We start from the raw sequence: 20214 nt of genomic DNA, 5'->3' as shown, positions 1-20214 counted from the left end.
CATATTGCAGCCTATACATGTATAGCATTGAAAATGATTTATATATACGAAAGGATCCTGCTGTGTATACAGTGTCCTGTAGTTTGTCTCTTGTACTAAGAATATTTTGAGAGCTTTCCAAATCAGCACGCATGTTTAGTTCTCCTTCATTCTTTCAATTGCTGCATAATGTTCTATTAAATGAATGCAGCCTGTTTCTTTAATGTCATACTGTTGAATAGGTATGTAGGTTGTTGAGTGGATCACATTTAAAATCAAGGCTAACTTGGTTACAAGTTAATGATTCCCAAGCTATCTAGTTCTCACAATGAAACTAGGTAACGAACACCATAGTTCACAGTCATCAAGTTTTAGAGATCATAAGATAAGAGAAAAATTACTTAAACAGGATTTGAAAGTCTTTGTGACCAATAGCAAAATTCATCAGTAATAGAGAAAGTGTTGCTTAAATTCTCTCTGGCCATTTCGTCAACAGACCACTCAAGATGGACGCGATTGGTTGATATCAACTTAGTGCGGTGCCATGCTCTGAAGCTGGATTCCTTTGGCCAGTTTATTGAATTGTTGCCCAGCCTGGAGTTTATTTCACTGGACCAGATGTTTCGTGAACCACCCAAAGTAAATCACATTTGAGAGAATTTTTGTTTGTTTATTTTGGTATCCAAGGAAGAAAACAAAACAAGTGATTTGTTTCTTCCTAATAATATTCTACCTTTACAGAGTTATAATTGGACTTTTTACTGCCAGCCCTAGTGAAGGCATAAAGGTCATAATAATGCATGGCCTCTTTTTCTTGTAAATGAGTACTGAGGGGTCTCTAGAAATGGGAAAGGAAAAAGTAAGTGGAAAAACTGTCTTCATCAGTTCTAGAAACTGAAGGCAAGGTAAGAGCAAAGGTGGAAATTTGAACTAAGGCAAATTATTACTCAGATTAATTAGTTGGGAGATTAAGTCTCAGGAACCCAAAATATAAATGAGAATTAGGAATTGATTTGAAAATGTTTTACTTCACCGCTCTTTTTTATTTAGTTGTATATCCTGGGAAATTTGAGATTGTCCAGTTGAACAAAATGTTATTTTAAAACTGCTTAACAAATAAAATTTATACTCTCACCGTAAAAAAAAACACAAACTACTGCTTCAACTAAGCAGTCTTATCAGTCTGTCTTATCAGTTCTTAATGGTTACATTCCCACTGTTGAAACAGCGGATTTGAAGTCAGAATACTGGATTTCAAGTCTCACCTGTACCACTTACTGGTCATGTGCTGTTGAGCAATTCTCTTCCCATTGTGCATCTCATCTGTAAATCAAGCATAATAAAAATTTATCTTGCTTGAAGTGTTGTGAGCCTTAAATGAATTCCTGTATGTGTATGTAAAAGCATTTCGTAAATAAAGTGCTATATAAATATCCTTATGTAGAGATGAAATGCAGGGATGTAAATATGTGGTTTTGTCTTAACCTTAGGGCTGTGCTAGAGTTGGTCTGAGTGCAGGCACTGGAATTGGGGTATCCTCAGCCCTTGTCAGCAACCAGAACTCCAACAACGACAATGATAACAATGCGCAGAATAATGCCAACATCCACGACAACAATCACCATCCAGATGACTCAGATGAGGAGAATGACTTCCGGCAGGATCTGCAACCAGGAGAGCAGCAGTTTGCAGCCGACGGTAACCCAGATCTTTTGTGAGCTCCAGATAGAAATGATTTTTACTTTGGATCATACTCCTCTGACTCTGTTCTGGCCCCCCCCCCCCCGCATTTCACTTTGTCACTCTGCACATTGGGTTCACGTTGACAAGGTAAATGAAGGGATGGATGAAATTTGCTTGTCTGCTTGCTTGTTTCAAGTTGTCCGTGTAATGCCTCTTGCCCACAGAATCTGTAAGGGTACTTACAGAATGGGAAGGACTTATAGGTGCTGTGGGAATTAGGGTACAATGCACCTCACAGGCCTGGCTTAACTGAGATTTAACTTTCAGGACTTGTGCAAAAGACCATCTCCTAATATCTCCCTGACCAATAGATAGGAGCATTGAGCTTGAATGTGGAGACCATTTTTGCATGTCCCCCGAGCTGGAAAAAGGAATACCAGTGATGTAGTTGACACTGTGTTGGGCATCTTTCACATACCTTTCATCATTAAGTCTTCACAACCACCCAGCAAATTAAGTGCATGAGCTAATAAAGACCTTTTAGATTTTGCTTATGTAATTATCTACTCAATTCTTTAATATAGGCTCTAGTAACTGCAGTGAAGTCTTTGATGCAAATAAAACATTTGAATAATGTTAAAATGTTAATAATGTACTTAGTGTATTTGTTAATAACCCTTGTCACACATTAGCCAAAAATGATACCAGAGCCTCTAGAGCAGGAGTGGGGAACTTTTTTTTTGCCAAGGGCCATTTGGATATTTCTGATATTCTTGGGCCATACAAAATTATCAACTTAAAAATTAGCTTGCTATATTTGGTCAAACGTTTAACTAACTCACCCCTAATGTGATGGCTGGAACTGCTTCTCTGGTGAGGCCATGGCAGGGCCAGATCAGATGATTTCACAGGCCATGCTTTACCACCCCTGCTCTAGAGTAGGAAAGGGAACACAATTTGAGTTTGCATGCCCAGCATGTCCTGGATTAACTGGCAGATACTACGAAACTAATTGCTTATAAGGTGATCCTCAGGGCTTCCAGTAGGTGGCTCTTACTACCTTAAAGCAAATAGCTTAGAGGGAGACAAACAGTTGCCTGGTGCCGCCTTCTCTGGTAACATCTTGAGGAATGAACATGACTCTTTCTCCCAGCTCTGTGCCTTTGGCTCTGCTTTCATCTTACAGTGAGGGACTTTCTCCGCCAAATGATCCTTTCCCATCTGTGATTTCCCCTCCTCCAGAACAGTTGGGTACTTCTTATTAGCATTAACATAGTGAAGCACAAGTTGATGCTGTTTTTCCAGAGTGGGCCTAATAATCATAGGGCTGTTAGTGTCTCGAGGGTGCCCAGTTTGGGCTGCCTTTGTGGTTTTTAGACCTCTCCTGGTTTGACTTTGTTTATTTTTATTTAAGCATTGAATGAGATGGAAGACATGGTGCAGGAAGATGGGGAGTTGGTGCCCGAGAGTGGACGTGAGACCCCAGCGCACAGCCAGGGAGTCCTGCCTGTGGACATTGATGAGGAGCAAGCAGGTAATCACCGGGCTTCCCACGCTCATGGCTCTGAGGACGGGGGCCAGACTCCAACGAAGTAGAACGCTGAGAATGGTTAATTTTTACATCACGGCTAGTGATATGTTATATGCTGTTTATTATTGAAGGCTATATTATATTTATGTTCTCTTTGTTGTGTGTATATGTATATATTTTACTAATGTTTGCTTTTGGTTTTTGTAACTGTGACAACAACTCTTTATTGTGTGTGTGTGCGCGTGTCCTCTCCCTTCATTTTGGGGACGAGGGAAAGCAGTGGAGAGGTTGACCTGGTTTAGTAAGTTGACCAGGATCTAATCTCCTTTTGCCATTGGTTGACTTGTGGCAGGCTGTAGTCAAAGGCCCTTAAAGGTTACCTAATACAGCACTCTGTTTTACAGGTAGGGAGACTAACATTCTTTCAGAAGTTTGAATGTTTTTGCTCAAAGTCACTCAGCTGGTGAGCAAGGCACAGATAATTCACGTTATCTCACTCCTGGTCTATTGGAGGCTACCTTGTCTATGAGTTGAAAATATCTTCAACTACCCTGTTTTAAGTGTCTTACAAATACTTCACTTATTCAACAAATACTGAATACCTACTCTTTGCCAGGCAAAGAGTTAACAGAGAAAGGATAGGCCGGGTTCCTTAGAGCTTACATTTTATCAATGGTGCAAATGTCAGTCACTCTCCAGAGAGAATTGGCTCATAGAAGCTAAAGGTTTACCATGTGTACTGCCAAGCAGATAAAACATTTTTTCAAAAATATAAATACTCAACCAAACAATAACATGCATCTAGCCTTTCAGGAACGTATCTGCTACATCCAATGAGTTAGACCTATATTCCGTTAAAGAATGTGGACTGTTCTCACCAGTCCCAGACATGTCTGAGGTTCATCTTCATTTTCTTTGCCTTCTTTTATACAACTGCAAAATTGGAAAAATAGCCTATTTTTAAAATGATGATCATGACTGTTTTGATTATATTAGCATGACTTACGTGATATTTTCAAATAGTGAAGGCCCTGTAGGGAGATGCCATGTAATCTATTTTAATTTGCCTTTAGAAATGTATAAAGTTAGTTGGCATATTAATCATACTTAATGTTTATACAGTGCTTTAAAGTGCTTTCACAGCATCTCATCCAAGCGTATATTCCATTAAATGAGTGCTAAGGGAGGCTCCATAGAGCCAGAGCATGTGTGTGAGCCCAGATTCCTGGAAACAGTACTTCAAGTGAGAGCCTTTGTTGTGCAAAAAGTAACTTACGCCTGTGCTTTTTGTTTTAGGACCCAGTGGTCTTCAGCGTGTAGTGAAACCAACTCCAATTACTGTTCATGATTCAGAGAGTGATGATGAGGAAGACAGTCTAGAGCTCCAAGAAGTCTGGATTCCTAAGAACGGTGCTCGGCGTTACTCTGAGCGTGAAGGAAAAACCGGAGAGTCAGTGCAGTCCAGGGAATTGTCAGGTGAGAGATTTTGTCGTACTCTGACCTGTTAGTGAGAGTCGTGAGAACTGACACGTGGCCTTTATTTATATAAAGTGTCCCCACCACGGCTGGTGGTGCAGTTAGCATCTCCTTACGAAATGTGACAGAAGGCAGGAAGGGCAGTAGCCCAAGTGAGAGTGGAATCTGGGTGGTGCTCTCGAGGGCCAGTGTAGCACAATAAAAATATTGTGGAATCAGGGCTCCGGGAGGAGAAAACGTGAGGATTGTGACTCCTCAGTGGAAGCTTTTAGGAAGTGGAGATGTCGGGGGTTAAGGATTAGCAAGAGGGCTTAGTCACTGAGCCACCCATAGCAGTGAACACACAGACATGCCCCAGCTCATAATCTGTCCACTTGTGCTTAGTGAGTATTGGTGACTGGTTTGGTGCTTGGGGAGTCCTAAAGTATGTTCTTATAATCCCCCACCTCTCTTCAAATCTGGTCAATAGCCCTCTGCCATTTGCGTCACCAAAAAACTATAATTCTCTTAACTTTTAGGTTCATACTTCTTCCTTGTTTCTCCTTCCCTTTTGTTTCTCAGAACCATATGCTTACCACTTTCAGCAAACAATGAGGTTTTAAAAATTCTCCACTCATTTTTCCGTGGGTGACCTACTCCTTAATATGTTTGAATGTTAAGCATACATTTAACACCAAACCTAAAATATATATACACTTCTGGGTATGGAAAGCTCAGTTCTTTAAACTTGGGAAATTTTCTAACCATGGACTAATCATGCAGTTATTTTATGCCTTTTAAGAAATTCAGATATCTTTACACTGTGGTTGAAAGGAGCTTTAATGGAAACTGAAATTAGGAGGAGTAGTATGACCAGCTGATTAACCATATGTTTCCTAGAAAATTCAGTTTCTGAATATAGAAACTAGATCTTCTGTCAGCCTGACAAACCCTGATTTGTTTAAGTATCCTTTATATATTCATTGAGCCTTACTGTGCCCCAGGCACTGTGTTAGATGCCGTGAGGGATACAGAGATGAGTAAGTCATGGTCTCTCTAGGGAGCCCCTAGTCTGGTTGAAGCGTCAGGTCAAACCATGTATGATAACATCACACTACAGTGGTTTGGGGTGGAGGTGCAGAAGAGATTGAACAGAGGTCCAAGACTGAGGTAGTAAGGCAGGGATATAGTCAGAAAATAGTTTGGGCTGGGGTGTGGAATGCATACAGAGGGGAGAGGAATGGAGCATAAGTATGGAATCAGATCCTGCTGAGCCTTGAGGCTGAGCTGAGAAGCATAAACCAGGTAGGCACTAGGAAGCCATGGAGAAATTTTGAGCAGCTGAGTGATATGGTCACCATTGTACTTTAGGAAAATTAGTGTACATTGTTTCCTGTTCCAAATTTACTCTTGCCTTTTGTCTAGAATTTGTACTGAAATCTTTTCTTTTCCTTGGGCCATTCTTCTTTTTCTATAAGCAGTAAGTGGAAAAGGCAAGACTCCACTTCGAAAGAGGTACACCTCCCATCAGATGGGCCAGTCGAAGCAGTTTCCCCTCGAGGAAAGCAGCTGTGAGAAAGGCTGTCAGGTCACCAGTGAGCAGATCAAAGCTGATATGAAAGCAGCTAGGGATACTCCTGAAAAGAAAAAAAACAAGGATGTTTATCCCAGCTGCAGCACCGCCGCCAGCACAGCGGGAAACTCCAGCTCGCTCAGCACTGCTTCTCAAAGCCCTGACTGTGTAAGGACGGTGAGCAGCGGCGGCTCTTCCGAGCCTAGCCCTCCCGAAGTGGATGTGCCCAGGCAGTGCGTCTGCTCCCCTGCTGGGTCAGAGGACTCTGAGGCCATGGAGGAGGGAGATGCAGAGAGCTCTGTCTGTCCCAGATGCTGCTGTCGCAGGCCCCAGGAACCCCAAAGGAGAACTGGCAGGTGCTCTGATGAGGAACGTCCTTCAGCCAGCCGAGCCTGTGTTGTGAGTGGCCCGGATGGTACGAGACCCACCTTGTCCTTTAGGACTCTACCCCACGGGGGGTCTCCAGGCCCAGCACATCCTGAGAGGACCGATGGGAGTGGCTCTGGGGCTACAGGTGAGGACAGGAGGGGGAGCTCCCAGCCTGAGAGCTGTGACGTGCAGTCTCATGAAGACTACCCTCGGAGGCCCCTAACAAGGGCCAGGAGCAGACTCTCCCATGTCCCGCTGGTATCTGAGTCAGGTATGACAATGCTGCCAGGACTAGCAACTGCAGGGTAGGACCGCAGAAGTATTCGCTCATGCTATAGGTTTTCCTGCATAAGTCCAGTTGGGCAAACTGAATTCTACATTGGGGTTCTGTGATCCTACAGATTTTGAGCTACTTTTCAGCAGTGATGGGGGGAGGGGAAGGTATGTAAAACAGATTGTAAAGCATCCAACCCAGAAAAACTCAAGAAGTTGTTTCTAAGAAAAAAATATCACCGTGTATATTGACCCTAACTACAACACTGATTCTGCTGTGTAAGTCCCAATACTCCCATCCCACATGCAGGGAAGTCTTACTATGGGTGAAGTTTTGAACCTTAGCCAGAAGGTAAGGCCTGGAGTTGATGGGGCTGTGGAAACATATATGGGTATACCCCTACATCTCCCTCTGTAGTTACTTAGTAATTTTTTCTGAAGTTTAGTTTTGTATCTAGTTGCCTTTGTCAGGATATAAGCAGGTAAGTCAGCAGTTTAGCTGAGGATTATTTTGGTGAAGATATACTCAAACATATATATGTATATAATTTCATTAATATTTATAACGTGAACACCAAGGTATGGTTGGGGTGAGCACATTTCTTAGTCATAATTCTGTTTCTACATCTGACCTTATTTTTAAATTATCTCTGCCTTTACTAAAGCATGTATACCTACCTATCAATGAATAATAATATATTTTAATTTTATCTAAGTCTCCCTCAAGTTCAAAATCTTAAAATCAGCCTCAGAACATAGTCACTTTTTTAAAATATACTAAATAGAGCTGATTGCATCATGGGATGTTAAACTAACAAAAATAAGCTTTTATAAGATAAATATGAGAACGTAAGTATGTGCTAATCATAGTAGCATAAACTCATATTAAAATATCTGAGCTTTCTTTGAAGATTTCATTATGCTTTGCAAAAACTAGTTCTGCCAGATGATGAAAATACTTTTTCCCAGCTTGAATTTTAAATGCTTTATGGAATTTTTATACTGAACGGAATTTACCATGTTAACCGTTTTGAAGTCTGCAGTTCATTGACATGAAGCACGTTCACATCACTGCGCAACCCTCACAGCATCCATCTGAACTTTTCATCTCCCCAGACAGAGATGCTGTGCCCTACACAGAATCCCCATTAAACAGAAGTACCCCCCTAGGACACCTTCTGTTGCACTTGTACCTTCGATACTCTTAAGTTGATCTCTGCGCATTCGGTTCTATTCCAGTGCTCTGTCCACTTTCATTATTCTTTGTCAGAAGTTCCTTGACTGGTCATATGTTTATCATTTATTTTTAGAATGGTATTGTATAATAATTTTTTCAAGCTCTAAAAACAAATCCTGGTTTTTGTTTGGAATTCTGTTACTTTGATTGAAAAGATTATCATTTTTGCAACACTGTGCCTTCCTGTTTAGAGACTATTATTTTGTCTCCTATTTTGTCTTATGTCTTTTGGTAGTTTTATAGTTGTTACCGTTTAGGGGTTTTGGTTTTATTTTTGTTTTGTTTTTTTAATCCTCACCAGAGGATATTTTTTGCACTGCTTTTCATAGATAGTGGAAAGGAGGGAGAGAGAAGGAGAGAGACGGAGAGAGAGAAACACCAATGTGAAAGAGACACATCGATTGGTTGCCTCCCTCACGTGCCCTGAATGGGGCCAGGGATCGAGTCTGCAACCGAGGCACATGCCCTTGGCTGGAATCAAACCCCAGACCTTTCAGGCTGTAGGCTGATGCTCTGACCACTGAGCTGAACCAGCTAGGGCTTATTTTTGTTTTTAACATACATGCTTTATGTTAACCATAGGGGGTAGGGGACTGTGACTTCTGTTTTGCCTTGTGTTCTGCAATTTCTTTTACTGTTTCCTTCTGATTTGTTTTGTAACTAGAACTTAGGTTAACTAATTTCCTAGAATCAAAAATATATATTTCATTTATATAGTGCTTTTTATTTTTTAAGTAAATTACATCTTTTACCTTGTGATTTTTTTTTTTTCCAGTTTGAGATTTCTCATGTATGTAGCTAATCTGTATATAGTAGGTAAATTATTTTCTAATATTTTTTAAAAACGACACAAATGTTCATTTACTTTCAATAACATCTTTTCTGTTGAAGTGCTGGTTTTGATATCATCCAGCTTTCTTTTGGAAAGAACAAGTTATTTGGATGGCTTTCAACTTATTTTTCATCTGGCATGTTTTTTATATTGGCCATCCTGCTTTAAAAGTTTTAAGGAGAAGAAGCCAACTAATAAAGGAACAAACTTGATTGTTACGGATTTTTTAAAATTACTTTAAAAAAACATGAGTTTTTTATTTAGTTTTCAATTTATGGCTTTATGTAGTGTTGAAACCATATTAGAAGTTAATATAGTTACTTGTCTTGTGACTTCCTATTTTGATAATAAATGCCTGTAAGTTGTTTTTAATTTTCATTGTATAATATTTTATAGAATAAATATCACAAAAATAACTCATTAGATTGTCAAAGAATAACACTTAGGATTGATATGGTCTGGTTCTCATAAATACTTCTTTCCCTGACACCTGAGACTGGATTGGTTTGCTTTTCTGTGTTCTGTAGCATCTTCTGCACTAATGTTAACTACACTATGTTGTAATTTCGTGTTTTACTGTCTTTCCAATAGACTATGAGCTCCATGAAGGCAGGGACAGTGTCTGCTTGTCCGCTATTATATGCCCAGCTTCTAGAATAATGGGGCTCAGTGAATAATTTTGAACTTAATCAGTGGTAGGAACCATCAAATGAGGTATGTTGATGCTGGTGGATCAGTGAGTTTTCAGCTGGTGTGCTGCAAGAATTTTTAAAACATGCAACACATGACTGTTTTGTCAGGGACACTGACCTCTTTCCCTAAGATTGTCAAATAAAAAAATAACAACCAACACAATGGCCATCCAATGTGAGTGAATCAAAGTTACACATATTTTTTTTGTGTCCGTTTGGCAAAATATACATTTTTTGATGTGCTGCAGAATTTTAGATATTAGTTTCTGTGCCATGAGATGAAAAGGGTTGAAAACTGCTGTGGTGGATGTATGAAATTACTAACAGTTGTCTCCAAACAAGATTAATTTTCCCTAAACAAAGAAGGAGACATAAGAAAGTAACAGGATGAACTCTGTTTTCCTTTTACATGGGGAAGCCTTTGTTTTTCAAGGCTATTGTCATGTAAAGTGTGACTTAGTTTTATAACTTTTCTTAGAAAATATAACCAATTGGGGCACTCTAGAAAGCAGGAAATTTAACTTTGAACCCCATATTCTGATGAATTAGAGCAGAGGGGAGAGAGCAGTCCAGGAAGGGGAGTTTGAATGTTGGATTGTAAAGGAGACTGCTAATAGAAAATTCTTACTTGAACACTGTCACAGAGGAATGAAACAGACCTGCTTTCTGTATGTTTGTTCGCTTTCATTTCTGTGGTATGAGGAGAGGGAGCCAGGACTTCTAATTGGTTGTAACAGGTGTGTGAATTTTGTCTGGTATGTGAAATAGGCTGCCTTTAGAAGATGCCTTGTCAGTGAAGATGATTAGATTTTACACGAAGTTCCTGCAGGAATACTGTGGAAAGCAGCCTTCACTGGGTTGCCTAGATCAGTAGTTTTTATTTTTTCCTAGAACCCCAGGGATTTGCTTGGGCTTGGGGTCCTTGTAGGAAGTTTGATGGGTAGAACCCTTGGGTTCCCTTTCAGGCTTCAATCAAAGCTTTCACTTGTTTTGTATGGTAAGATTTCATAAAGATTTTTTTTTTTTTTTAAAATATATCTTTATTGATTTCAGAGAGAGGAAAGGAGGGGAGAGAGAGAGCTAGAAACATCAATGATGAGAGAGTCATTGATCGGCTGCAGCCCGCAACCCGGGCATGTGCCCTGACCGGGAATCGAACCCTGATCGCCTGGATCCTAGGTCGACACTTAACCACTGAGCCACGCCCGGCCGGGCTCACAAAGATTTCAGATGGTGGAGGAAAGGTTCTGATATTTAAAAAAACACACGTGGACTGACTCTTGAGAGCTCCCATCTATAAGCCCAAGCCTTTGGCAGCTTGCAGTGTTTGCACCTGCTTCCTATCTTTTTTACAGTCTTTCATGCCTGAAGTTAGAGTCTTACCAGTGGAGTTTGTAGTCTAGTAGTGGTGTGTGAAAGGGCAGTGCGATGGGATTTCATTCCCAAAGCTTGGTCTTCAACCAGGGTCTGCTCCGCTACAAAATGACTGTCAAAATGAACACTAACTTCTCGTGTCTTGTTTAGAATGTATATGTGCTTGTTAAGTTTTAGAGATGAATTTAGAACTTGTATTTAAAATCGTATTTGCTTTACTTATTAAACAAAATGTTTTAGGACAATACTAGCATGTTTTAGGACCTAACTAGCAAATGAGTTAGGGCCTTACCAACTAGCGTTTAGCAGATAAAAGATTAGACATTTTCTAGCATAGTGACTGGCCCAAGGTTGCCTGGGCTTGGCTCTGGTTCCACCTTCACAAGCTTCCCTTGTCTCAGGTTCCTAATTTAAAATAAGGAGAAGAATAAATCTATCTCAGAGAGCTGTTAGAAGGATTAAATTACTTTAATGCAAATGAAGCCCTTAGAAAGTGCCTGACACACAGTAAGTGCTCAGGAAATACTTGCCATTATTACTATTATTCCACTTACATATCTCTGATGCATTCATTCATTCAGTGAATGCTGGGTGCCATTCATTCAATAAATGTTCATTTTAGCTCATTGCTAGTGGCTGACATTGATACAAAAATGAAATAAGACAGTGTTGTTGCCTTCAAGGAGCTTTTAGTTCAAATGGAGAAACAAAAGTATACAGGGAATTACAGAGACAGAGCACTATATAATGTTTGGGAATCCAGGTGATTTGTAGAGCAGGTGACTTTTCAGATTGTCTTTTCAGGGATGGATAGTATTTCCAAAAGTGAAGTCTGAAAAGTTGTTCTGGGCAGAAGGAGCTAGAATGATTAATGGCATCAGAGGCATTGGCAGTGGGAGATGACGAGGATAATAGTATGGAGTAAAACTGAGCAGGTGGGTCCAAAGCATAGCTCCAAATGTCAGGCATTGAAATGCAGCTATTAAGCAGCCGTTGAGAATTTAAAGTTGTTTAGCAGGCAACTGGTGAGTTTAATCCACCAATGATAATTCAGATGGCTGAGGTGACTAGAGATGGAATGTTCCTTAGACTGTTGGAATGGCCCAGGTGTGGAAAGGGATACCATGTTTGAGATAGTGGAGGGTAATCTTGTTTAGGAACCATCATTTGTAAATAGTGGGCTGACTATATTCCATTGGGGACCATGTACCTTTTGCTTTTTCTAGAGGTTGCCAAAACAAAGCCGCGGCATGCTATGAAGCGGAAGCGGACAGCAGATAAGTCCACCAGTACCAGTGACCCTGTGATTGAGGATGACCACGTGCAGGTGAAGAAAAAGCCCTCCCTCACCTTTCAGGCCATCCATGGTCCTGAATAATGTAAAGGACCTAAAGTTTCCATCTTTATATACTTTCTTTGCTCTAAACAGAAGAAATTGGTAGCAACAGCTTCTCACTTTTGCCAGTGAAAACATTTAAGTTGTCCAAAGACAGTACAGAAAGAGACATCTAACTTAAAAATTTTCTCCTCATAGGTCCTTGTGTTAAAGTCCAAAAATCTTGTTGGAGTCACTATGACCAACTGTGGAATCACAGATCTGGTGCTAAAAGACTGTCCCAAGATGATGTTCATCCATGGTATGTATTTGGGCTCCTGTTACACAAGAGCATCGTGAATGAGTTTAAAGAATTAAGGACTCATAAAGGAATTGTTACTTTGAATTATTTCTAATTCTGTCCTTGTTCTATAGTTCTCAAATAATTACTCAGTAGTATTTGTGAGGGGCCATGTATAGAAACTTGCTTGGTTCATCTTTTAAAACAGCCTCCTATCAATGTTTCTCTTTCATCAATGTTTCTATATCCATCGCCCTTCCTCTCTCTCTAAAACTCAATAAACAGATTTTTTTTAAAAATTGGCCTCTCCCTCCATTTCCTCTAAATGATCACCTGATCTGATTGAGCAGAATAACAATACGTATGCACTTTGGAGTTCAGTAAACCTCAACTTGGGTCCTGTCTCTGCCATTTGCTAACTGCAGTGTTGGACATGTTTTGTGTATAAATATTTTTTGCAGGGAGCAGTGACTGGGCCTTAAGTGCTTAACTGCTCTGGATTTCGTTGACTTGATTAATCATAACCTCAATTCATGGCACATTATCAGTAGTCCAAGCCCAACTTTCCTGTTTAAGTCCCATGGGTCCCTCATTGCCAATCCCATCGGCTCCCTCCATCTATACTTCAGTATTTAGTATATGTTCTTCCAATCCATCTTTCGTGTATTTGCTTATATACATGTTTATCTCTGAACAAATAGTAGGGTATTATTTTGTGTGAGCTTTTAAAATTCTAGGTACATAGTATGTCCTTTACATAATCTATTTTTCCATTTCACTCAAAATTATATTTTTGATACCTATCCATGTAAAATTATGAAGATCTGACTTGCATCTTGCTGTGGGGCAGTTAAATATTCTCTCTGTTTTTCCCAGTCTGTAAAGTGTGCATGGTCTATGTTAACCTTATAAAGCACTTATGCAGGGTAAATGCCGTGATTGGTGTGTTTTTGTGTATGTACAGATATACACATTCAGTAGAGGGCCTGACTTCTAGTAAAAGCCTGATAAATGTTCATTTCTATTTTATATTAGTATTGCAAAAAATAATCAGGGGCTTTCTTTTCTTTGCATGTCTGTACTACTGGTGGTAAACAAAACAAGAAAGTCCTTACCAAACATTTTGTCATCAACTAGGGGAACCCCAGAAAGGAGAAATCATACAGATGTAAACACTTAGCCTCTCTTCCAAATTCTAGAAAACACCAGACCTGGGAACCCTAGACCATTTTCACCCTTAAGAGGTGGCACTTTACTGTATTCCAACAACTGAGGTCTTAAAACATCTAATAAATGACAACGTCCTATTTTAGTTTCCTCCTAAAACAGAACAGGGGTCCTTTAAAAGCTCAAAAGATCCTAACAGCAGGGGAACCCAGCCCAGCTTAAGGCAGCAGTGCAAGGGCTTTCAGTTCTGCCCTCAGGGCTGAGAATCTTCCTCACAACCCTTCTTCTCTGCTGGTTGGCCCCTCATTCCTTTTCCTGCTGTGAGTGCTCTGAGAATCTGACTGGCTTTCACCTCTGCCCTTGACTCTCCCTTATGTTCTGTGACCTAGTGATGAGTCACATGACCTCAGGCTCAACCTTTCGCCTTAAACTGAATTATTCAGCTCCTGGGACAGAGTACGTTAGATAAGTAGCTCACCCCAACACCAGCTGAGTTATGGTGGATGAGATGATTGAGATTAGAATTGGCCTTGGCCATGTCTGGTCTCACAGCAGAGAGCCATTGAGCCCTTAGCACCATCTAGTCCTCTCTCTGCTTCCTCCTTTCCAGTCTTCTTTCTCCTGCCACGTCACAGAAGGAGAAAATACACGTCTGCAAGGCCTGACACTGCTCATTGTTCAAACACCGGGGTAGCTCCAGGGCCAGATTGCTCAGGGCGATGATGACGTCTGGGTGAAAGGTGATCCAGAAGAGGCCCTTAATGAGTGAACAGGATCAGGCATATCGGCCTTGTGGTTTTATAGTATCTTCTCTTGAGTTGGACCAGGTTTAAATCTATGATAAAAATTGAATCAGATTGAAATTTGAGATTAAAAAAAGGAAGGAGGTATTTTTTTTCAACTTGGCATGCTATTTTATCCCTGCGGTGTTGGATATGGTAGCCACTGGCCACATGTGACTGCCGAACGCTCAAACTGTGGCTAGTGCCTGAAGAGTGAATTGTTCATTTTAGCTTATTTAAATTTAAACAGCTACAGGTGGCTAGTGGCTACCACAGTGGCCTGTCCAGCTTTAGACCAACATATACAAATATTTCTGGGTCTTTTAAGGTTCTGCTTATATACCTGTGATCGGAATTAAAATCAACTCTGCTCATTTTCTGTGTGTGACTGTAAGCTAACATGTCAATTGTTCCACGTTTATTTGACCATTACCCATAAAACCATAGAATTTAATCATTATCATCATTCGTTCTTTTCTGTAAATGTTTCCTGAATAATTCCTATTTAAACAAGTCATTCTATGGGACTTAGATCTCTTGCCAGTAAACTCTTAGATTAGAAAAGGTACCTTAAGAATCCTCTAGTGTATATACGAGTGACCACCTTCTTTTGAACAGGACAGAATTGCATTTTCAAATTATTTTGATAACTGTCAGTAGTACTTTATGATAGTACGTGACCTTTGTTAGAGATGTTTATTACATCTGTGGTATTATATGCTAAAGAAGTTGGGCCAGTCCTCCAAGGATGATTCCAGATAGGCTATACATTGCTCTGTTACTTTGCATAAATTATTTGTAGAGCTTACCATTGTTTTTGTCTTGTAGCTACCAGGTGCAGGGTACTGAAGCATTTAAAAGTAGAAAATGCACCAATTGTGAACCGATTTGATTATGCACAATGCAAGAAACTGAACATGGATCAGGTACTAGACCAGATACTACGGATGCCTCCGGAGAGAAACCGCATCATATACCTACGCCCGATGCAGCAGGTACCGCGCCCGGCCCCTTTCTGATGTCACGTGTGGCAGTGATATCTTTTCTTATTCTTCAGCCTTTGTGGATTTGGCATTTACTCGTTTGCTCAGCCCACAGCGATGACTGTAGATTCTGAGTTCTTTTAACCAAGCGGGGCAGCCTTGCCGGTCTTCACTTAGGCTTCTCTGCTAGGTTTCTGGCAAGTTAAACGTGAGCGTAGTTGTTACTCAGCAAGACTGGTTTCAGACTGCCTGATTCAAATTCTGGTTTACCGGCCTGTACCTGACTACTTGACCTCTGTCTTAGCTGTAAAATCAGAAGAATGAACCCTAGTTATTATGATGATTAAATTCTAACATTCAGACGTGTGAAGTGCCAAGCAGTTCCTGGCATGTAGTAAGCAGTCGTCATCATCATCATCTTCATTATTATGAAGAGTAGACACTGTTGTGCCTACACGAAATCATGGATGTTAGCTGAGCCTATCGGGGTAATCATTTCACAGTATTTGTAAAACAAACCCATGCCGTATGCCTTAAATTTATACATCAATGTATGTCAGTTATTTCTCAATAAAACACAACAGAAAATAGAAGTGAACATTGTATTATATATAAGACTCTGCTTAATGCCTAAGGAAAGCTGAAAGGAGCTAGTAAACAATCTGCAGTCAGTGTTGGAGCCTGGCCCCAGAGGAGGCATTTGAACACACATTTTTTTTACTGAGTGTCTCTAATGTGCTGGGGCTGAAAAAGACACAGGGCATCGTCCTTCCCTCAAGAAGCTGTCTTTCCAAGAAGGAGGGAGACATGAATGCCACTAAGATGGCAGAAAGGGGTTTCCTAAGTCGGGGTAAGGAGGAGGGCATCCATGGAAGGAAGCAATGCGAACAGGCTGCTCTTGAGCAAAGAGCTGGAAGAGGCAGCAGCCAGTGTGAATAGGGCATGTGGTGCTGCACACTCACAGTTCTGTGATGCAGTCAGTACTCACCTAGGAAGGACATACTCAGGAGTGGATTCCTGGGATCAGCTCCTGATTCCAGATTCCCTGTTGAATGGGCATTTGTATAACCGTGCAGTGTAAATCACTGAGCTTGCTAGGCAGAGAATTTGCTAAGCCGCACTCCCAGCATGGCAAGCTGTGCCCAGGGCTGAATATGACATTGCATTTTCCAATCAGCCAACGATTATAAAACATAGTTCCCAGGAAAGAGTGTCTAAGCTCTGGGAGACAGATTTCTACGGCGTCTGTTCCTCGGTCCCAAGCTCCCTGCTCTCCGCCACAGGTGGACACTCTGACGCTGGAGCAGAAGCTGTTTAGCGGCCCCTACCCCTATCACATCTGCATTATCCATGAATTCAGCAACCCTCCTAATGTCCGGAACAAGGTTCGCATTCGCAGCTGGATGGACACCATAGCAAACATCAACCAGTAAGTAACCTTTGGCCCCAGACCTTTTAGTCATTGTTGTTGCGAGGGCCACAGAAACAGACCCGAGTTATTCTTCATTCTAAGTGATCTCACCTGGGCTGCTTAGGCACTGAAACGTGAAGTATAATGTGAGCGACTGAGGGAATGAAGACCTAAAACTAAAAAGCGTGTGTGTGTATCTGCAGCTGTTTGTTTTCAAATGTAAAGAAAAAGTCCAAGAACAGACTGTATACGTACATTTGACTTCATTTCTTTAGGCTCAGGGCATGGAAAAGAAATCAAGTTAAAACTGATGTTTTACATCATCAGGAAATTAGACTTTTTAGGCATTTGTTATATCATGTTAAGCACCTTATACACAAGACATTTGATTAGAGAGTGGCTTTCTTTACCTGATGTGATTTTGAGGACAGTGACGAAAGTAATTTTGACATGACTGGATATGTATTCTCTAGTTTGAGTGTATCCTGCTTCTGTTAGATATTTAATATTTAATTTGTTGGAATGTTCGTTAGAATCTAGGCCTGGCGCAGTTTTGACAGTTCCTTTCTACCCCACACCTCAGCATATTTCCAGTTTTGTAATTTTTGTTTGATTATTCTTGTTGCCTCCAGAGAGCTCATTAAGTATGAATTCTTCCCTGAAGCCACACGAACTGAAGACGACTTGAAGAAGCACCCCAAGTACCCCTGGGGCCGAGAAATCTATACTCTAGAAGGTAAGCACCTACAGGTAGTTGGGAAGCTCGAGAGCTGCTAAAACTAGACGGAGAGACATGTCTTAGGGAAGACAGGAGTGGGACCCGTACAGTTCGTCAGGATGGCGGAGCCTGGAATACCTGCAGGGAGCGGGAGCCGGGCAGAAGCTACTCTCCCTGGGCGTGTCTTTACCATCCCTAACGTAGTCAGGAGCAGTGTCAAACACGGAGAGTAGACGAAAGTTGAAACTTGCTACAGTTTGAGAGTTGGAAGTGACTTGAGGGCACCTGTCTCAGCCTCTTTATTTTATATAAAGAGAGAGAGAGAAAGAAAAAAATTGAGGCTTAGCGAAAGCACAGGATGAGCAAGACCCTGTGACCAAGCAGTAGCAGAACCAGAACTAGAATTTACCCCTCCTGGTCCAGTGCTTTTTCAGCCATGAGAGACAGAAGCACGTTTTACCTCCTGCCTACGAAGCGCTGTGCGTTGGCCCTGCCGTTGCCTCCCCAGCAGTAGGCTGTTCATTGTCTCCTTCCAGGGGTTGTGGACGGTGCGCCGTACTCCATGATTTCTGACTTCCCCTGGTTGCGATCGCTGCGGGCAGCAGAACCCAACAGCTTCGCCAGATACGACTTTGAAGACGACGAAGAAAGTAACTATGACCTGGCTTGTTTGTGCCTCTGGTTTGGGCTCACCCACTGTTAGATGCTTACGTCTTGTGTGAGAGTTAGGAGCAGCGTGGCTGCTGAACCGCTTACCATGGAAATGTTTTTCTTTGCTTTGGGTTATCGCTGGTTGTTTCCCGACAACAACCAATCGACTTACCAGGGATCTCTGAAGGTTGGTGGGAAGGATTCCTTCAGACGGATTTTCCTACCTAGATATTTTTATTACCTGTTCATAATTTTGTTACTCCTTATTGCCAATTATATTGTTTCAGTTTGTTCCAGTCACGCTGTTCATTGTGTAGCATGGAGGAAATTATGATTTAGATGGAGATATTTGGCATAGGAGGACTTGAAGGAAAGTTTGAATGGAGTTCTTCTAGGTGTTAGCACACTTGCATATCTACTTGCAGGATGTTTCAAAAACTATTTTATGAGTCTATGGATTTTATAAGCTACGTGTGCATCTGTGGCTGACTTGGTCTCTCTGGTGCATCTCTACCTCGGCCTTTAGCCATGGGCTGTCTTGGGCATCAAACGGGGGGTGCAACTAAACTGACTGGGAGCTAGGCCATGAACATACCTTTGTCAGTGGCATTGCATGACCATGTAGAGGCATATCTCAGGGACTAGCTTACTTGATCAACTTCCCAGGTGAGTCTGATAATCGTTCGTTTCCCCTTTTCTTTCTAATTTCCAAGGCACCATCTATGCTCCTCGAAGGAAAGGGCAGCTGTCCGCAGACATCTGTATGGAAACAATAGGAGAAGAAATTTCAGAGATGCGCCAGATGAGGAGAGGGGTGTTTCAGCGAGTGGTGGCGATTTTTATCCACTACTGTGATGTCAATGGAGAGCCGGTCGAAGATGACTACATTTGACTGGCCCCTCCTGCTTTCCAGCTCTTCCAGCAGAGCCGCTGGGGCTGCTCAGCCACCAGAGAAAGCTCCAGGGCACTCCGGGCCGCCCAGCTCTGGCATATAGGAAATGCGTAAGGACACTGAAGTTGTATACAAAGATTTGTACATAAAGGAGCTATACAGACACTTCCTGAGTACCAACTTTATATCATATGTTTATACAGTTTAATTTAAAAGTTCATTTTAATGAAGGCAGATCATTGGAAAGAGTTCATTCTCCTGACTTAGTTTATAAAGTCACTTCTTGGCTGAGCCTCATTTACTATATTCATAATCACTGTCACCCCTAAATCTGTGCCTTTTCTTCTCGAGCGAAGCAGTTTGAGTAAATCTGTTAAAGAGTCCTTGTGTCTTGTGTGCTTTTTTTGTGTTACTATTAAAACAAACCGAACCCTGTAGTCAGAGGTGGCTACATGTTTCTGTACGAAATTGTGGTTCTTTTTTCTCTTGGTATTATAGTTGCCCTATTTCTTAAACTCAAATAAAAAGACTCATGAGTTTAAAAACAACAACTGAGTTATGAGAGAAATGGAAAATTTCCCAAAGCATCTCTAGTTATTTATTTCCACATGCAATTGTGTACATGCTTTATCTTGAATATAAAAATAAAAGTTCACTAAAAACTTTTTTCTTGCCTTGGACCTGACTCCCTCTTTTTCAAGAAGAAGAGCAAATGCCACGCAAAAAAGGAACATGCTTAAACTGAAGGTCTGGAGGAATCTTACAAACTCTTCAAATACAGGCACATACTGCGTAACGACCTTTCCATCAACAGTGGGCCACGTGTACAGTGGTGGTCCCGTAGGATTATAATGGAGCTAAAACAGTCCTGTCCCCGAGTGATGTCAGCCACCTGTAAAGCCTTAGCCCAACGCACCCTGCAGTGAGAGCCCTGGCGGGTCTTTCCGTGATGCCAGGGTGAGAGTCTGACTGCAGAGCCTCCATCTCAGAGGTGGC

The 20214-nt window shown here is 41.3% G+C and overlaps 1 protein-coding gene across 4 annotated transcripts in view; it reads left to right on the top strand.

The window, feature by feature from the left end:
• Positions 1-19886, top strand: part of FBXO38 (F-box protein 38) — a 47045-nt gene extending 27159 nt beyond the window's left edge. For 2 of the 4 annotated variants that reach the window (XM_081135689.1, XM_081135692.1), the window contains 12 exons: positions 476-618; positions 1470-1677; positions 3077-3196; positions 4490-4669; positions 6130-6861; positions 12225-12325; positions 12533-12635; positions 15392-15558; positions 16830-16975; positions 17590-17693; positions 18212-18325; positions 19040-19886. In XM_081135689.1, coding sequence (XP_080991815.1) covers positions 476-618; positions 1470-1677; positions 3077-3196; positions 4490-4669; positions 6130-6861; positions 12225-12325; positions 12533-12635; positions 15392-15558; positions 16830-16975; positions 17590-17693; positions 18212-18325; positions 19040-19218 — 2297 coding nt within the window. In that variant the 3' untranslated portion in view covers positions 19219-19886. The remainder of the gene's footprint in view (positions 1-475; positions 619-1469; positions 1678-3076; positions 3197-4489; positions 4670-6129; positions 6862-12224; positions 12326-12532; positions 12636-15391; positions 15559-16829; positions 16976-17589; positions 17694-18211; positions 18326-19039) is intronic. The other 2 variants (XM_081135691.1, XM_081135690.1) reach the window with 2 other exon arrangements.
• Positions 19887-20214: the final 328 nt, after the last annotated feature.

This window comes from Miniopterus schreibersii, assembly GCF_964146895.1.
Source record: "Miniopterus schreibersii genome assembly, chromosome: 4".
Classification (NCBI taxonomy): Eukaryota; Metazoa; Chordata; class Mammalia; order Chiroptera; family Miniopteridae; genus Miniopterus; species Miniopterus schreibersii.
The sequence above is the reverse complement of the archived record's forward strand: the minus strand, read 5'-3'. Positions and strand labels throughout refer to the sequence as shown.